The 3,255-nt window shown below is 45.3% G+C and overlaps 1 protein-coding gene across 1 annotated transcript; it reads left to right on the top strand.

Annotated features, from left to right (window-relative positions):
- Positions 1 to 362: 362 nt before the first annotated feature.
- Positions 363 to 1,748, top strand: TAS2R60 (taste 2 receptor member 60). Its single transcript, XM_027101669.1, is given in 3 exon segments — positions 363 to 861; positions 864 to 1,016; positions 1,019 to 1,748. Coding segments are annotated over 3 exon segments (945 nt in total). The 5' UTR covers positions 363 to 644; the 3' UTR covers positions 1,594 to 1,748.
- The last annotated feature ends 1,507 nt before the right edge of the window (positions 1,749 to 3,255 follow it).

Raw genomic sequence — 3,255 nt, 5'->3', positions numbered from 1 at the left:
ATTCACTTGCTTGATTATGTATAATTGTCTGCTATGTTCTATTTGATGATAACAGTCACCACAAGCAATAGTATTTGAATTAACCTCTCTCAGTAGAGGTTTTGTTGAGTTTTCTGCCTGTCAAAGGGGTTTTCTAAAGGCACTTGCTTCATAGGGTCATTGTGAGAACTAAAGACAATGAAGATCACTTAGGACAATGCCCAGAACATACCAACCAACCAAGGATGTTGAGCTCTGACTGTTAGTAGCAGGTGTGCTCACTGGATTTCCTCACAGAGCAGCCAGTAGGTGTGTGGTCATATCTTAGGTGTCAGCTTAGAGAGGTATAAGCTCCCATGTAAGGGATGCTAAATGCAAGGGCCTGATATAGTACCCGCAGCAATGTTGATATAGGCAGACAGTAGGCAGAGGAAGGACAGGCAAATTCATGGGCAGGCAGGGGGACTTTTGAAACTGAGCCTTAATGATATTTGTATCTATTCAGAGAAGAAGAAACCTCTTCACCCTCCTCAGATAGCCCACATCCTCTACTTTATCCTCTGTATGTAGGGAAGCTGGAGAGACCAGCATCATACAGGACCCTCCAGAGCCACCCTACAGGAATAGACTTTGAAGTCTTGGGACCCATCTTGTCTGCAGGAGAGATGAGTGGAGAGGACATGGTTCCAGGACCTCAGTTGACTGATAAGATAGCCTTTATCTTTGCTATCATTTTATTCCTTTTGTGCTTGGTGGCAGTGGTGGGTAATGGCTTAATCACCGTGGCACTGGGCATGGAGTGGTTGCTGCAGAGAACTTTGTCACCCTGCAATAAGTTATTGGTCAGCCTGGGAGCCTCTAGCTTCTATCTGTGATGGGTGGTGATAAGAACATTTATATTTTCCTGAATCCAATAGCCTTCCCATACAACCCTGTATTCCAGTTCCTAGCCTTTCAGTGGGACTTCTTGAATGCTGTCACGTTATGGTTCTCCACCTGGCTCAGTGTCTTCTACTGTGTGAAAATCGCAACCTTCACCCCCCTGTCTTCCTCTGGCTAAAGCAGATGGTGTCTGTGTTGGTTCCATGGGTGCTGCTCAGCTCCATGGGGTTCTCCAGCTTCAGCACCATTCTAGTTTTCATAGGCAACCGGAGAATAGATCAGAACTATTTAAAGAGGGTTCTGCAACCTTGGAATGTCGCTGGGAATGCTGTGAGAACATATGAGAGACTCTGCTTCTTCCCTTTGAAAATTGTTACCTGGACAGTCCCTACTGTTGTCTTCATCGCTGGCGTGGCTTTGCTCATTCCACCTCTGGGAAGACACACCAAGAAGGTCTCCCTGTCCATCTCAGGCTCTCATGATCCCAGCGCCCAGGCACACATCAAGGCTCTCCTGGCTCTCATCTCCTTTGCTGTCCTCTTTGTTTCCTATTTTCTGTCACTGGTGCTCAGCGCCTCAGGTGTGTTTCCATCACGGGAATTCAGGCACTGGGTGTGGCAGGCTGTGATTTATCTGTGCACAGTAGTCCACCCCATTGTTCTTTTCTTGAGTAACAGCAGGCCGAGAGCTGTGCTAGAGAGGGGCTGCTCCTCAGGGCATGGGGCATCTTGAGTTGCTTTGATGAAGAGCCTCAGAGACTCTACTGCAGAAGGCCTGGGTAGAATGGGACATTGCTTCTTTAAATCTCTTTGCCACGTTTAATGCTCTTTCCCTCTTTGATGCATTTCATGATTTCAGTGAAATAGGATTTCAAGGTGAGATGGAATGTACTGAACTAGTGGTCTAGTGTCACTGATTTCCACCTAGCAAGGGTGTAGCTGATATAGTAAATGTCCCTGTGGGACTTGATGTGGCCAAAGAAGCAGGAAACTTTTATTTCCCTGTGACTAAACTCGGTGTTTAAAATTATCCCTCTGGAAACTGGATGCAAGGATCCGGACACATGATTGACTTTTTTTAAAAAAATTAATTAATTTTATTTTTATTTATTTTTGCCTGTGTTGGGTCTTTGTTGCTGCATGCGTGCTTTCTCTAGTTGCGGCGAGCAGGGGCTACTCTTCATTGCAGCTCACGGGCTTCTCATTGCAGTGGTTTCTCTTGTTTTGGAGCACGGGCTCTTGAGCGCAGGCTCAGTAGTTGTGGCACATGGGCTTAGTTGCTCCGTGGCCTGTGGGATCTTCCCGGACCAGGGCTTAAACCTGTGTCCCCTGCACTGGCAGGTGAATTCTTAACCACTGCACCACAGGGAAGCCCACGATTCACTTTTTATCTGTTGAATCAGACTGGAGAAGATTTTTGGAAACTGAATTTTCCTTTGGCTTCATCCTGTAAAACCATATTTCCTTTTTCATCCTTAACTGATTTCTAGCCATCTAGTGCAGTGAAGCGCTCTCTCCTTTCATGCAAGAGTTCCTGGTGTCTGAACTCTCTGTACAGAACATGGTGTGATTTGTGCATGTGTGCAGCTGTGTGTGTTACCTGGGATTTGTATATTCACAGATTACCTTTTGAGATCCCCCTGAATTCTAGGGGTTTATGATTTATATATGGTTTATGTCCTCTACAGTAGCTCAGTTAGTCTGTTCTATAAATGTTAAGGTCCATGAACCCAGATGTGACTTCTTTTATTTTACCATTGGGACCTACTAAAATTTTTGACATGGAGAGGTTCATCTGTTTCTGATGCATAAGATTTAAGAAGGCTCCCGTCTTGGTTTGGTGAAGCATGTAGACTGCTTTTCTGCCTTTCACAGATTTTCTCAAACTTTCCTTAAGCTCAATGACCTCTTGAATCATTCAAACTGAGATCCCTCAATGTCCCTGTATCTGCTTTGAAATCTCTCAGCCTCATTTCCTCTTTTTCCTCCCCTTTCCCTCTGTATTAGAAGACAGGTCCCTGCTTTTGACTTTTCAGGGCTAACATTCATGCTATCCTAGCCCCATGCTCTCCTGCCTCTTTTCTATCCCTTGCTGAGTCAAGAATTCCCACTTCTACACCAGTCCTCAACCTTTTCCTATTTACTGTCCTTCCCTTCTTCAGTGTGCCTCTTACCTTCCCCCACACAAAAAAGTCCCCTCCACTCTTTCATTCCCTCAAGTTATCATCCTACTAATTAGTCACTTGCTGAGAGTCTCCCCATGGGCACTTACAACCTCCTGCTGCCTTTTCTGTTGAAATGTGTTTCTAAAGGACGCACATGGGTTCCTGATCCCTAAATGTGGTATTATCCTCAGCCCCCATTTTCATGTGTCGCTGTAGTATTTGCCTCTCTT

The sequence above is a fragment of the Aethalodelphis obliquidens genome, unplaced genomic scaffold (genome assembly GCF_003676395.1).
Source record: "Aethalodelphis obliquidens isolate GAN/ISIS:26980383/991018 unplaced genomic scaffold, ASM367639v1 scaffold5, whole genome shotgun sequence".
NCBI lineage: Eukaryota > Metazoa > Chordata > Mammalia > Artiodactyla > Delphinidae > Aethalodelphis > Aethalodelphis obliquidens.
This window is presented reverse-complemented; position numbering and strand designations above follow the sequence as displayed.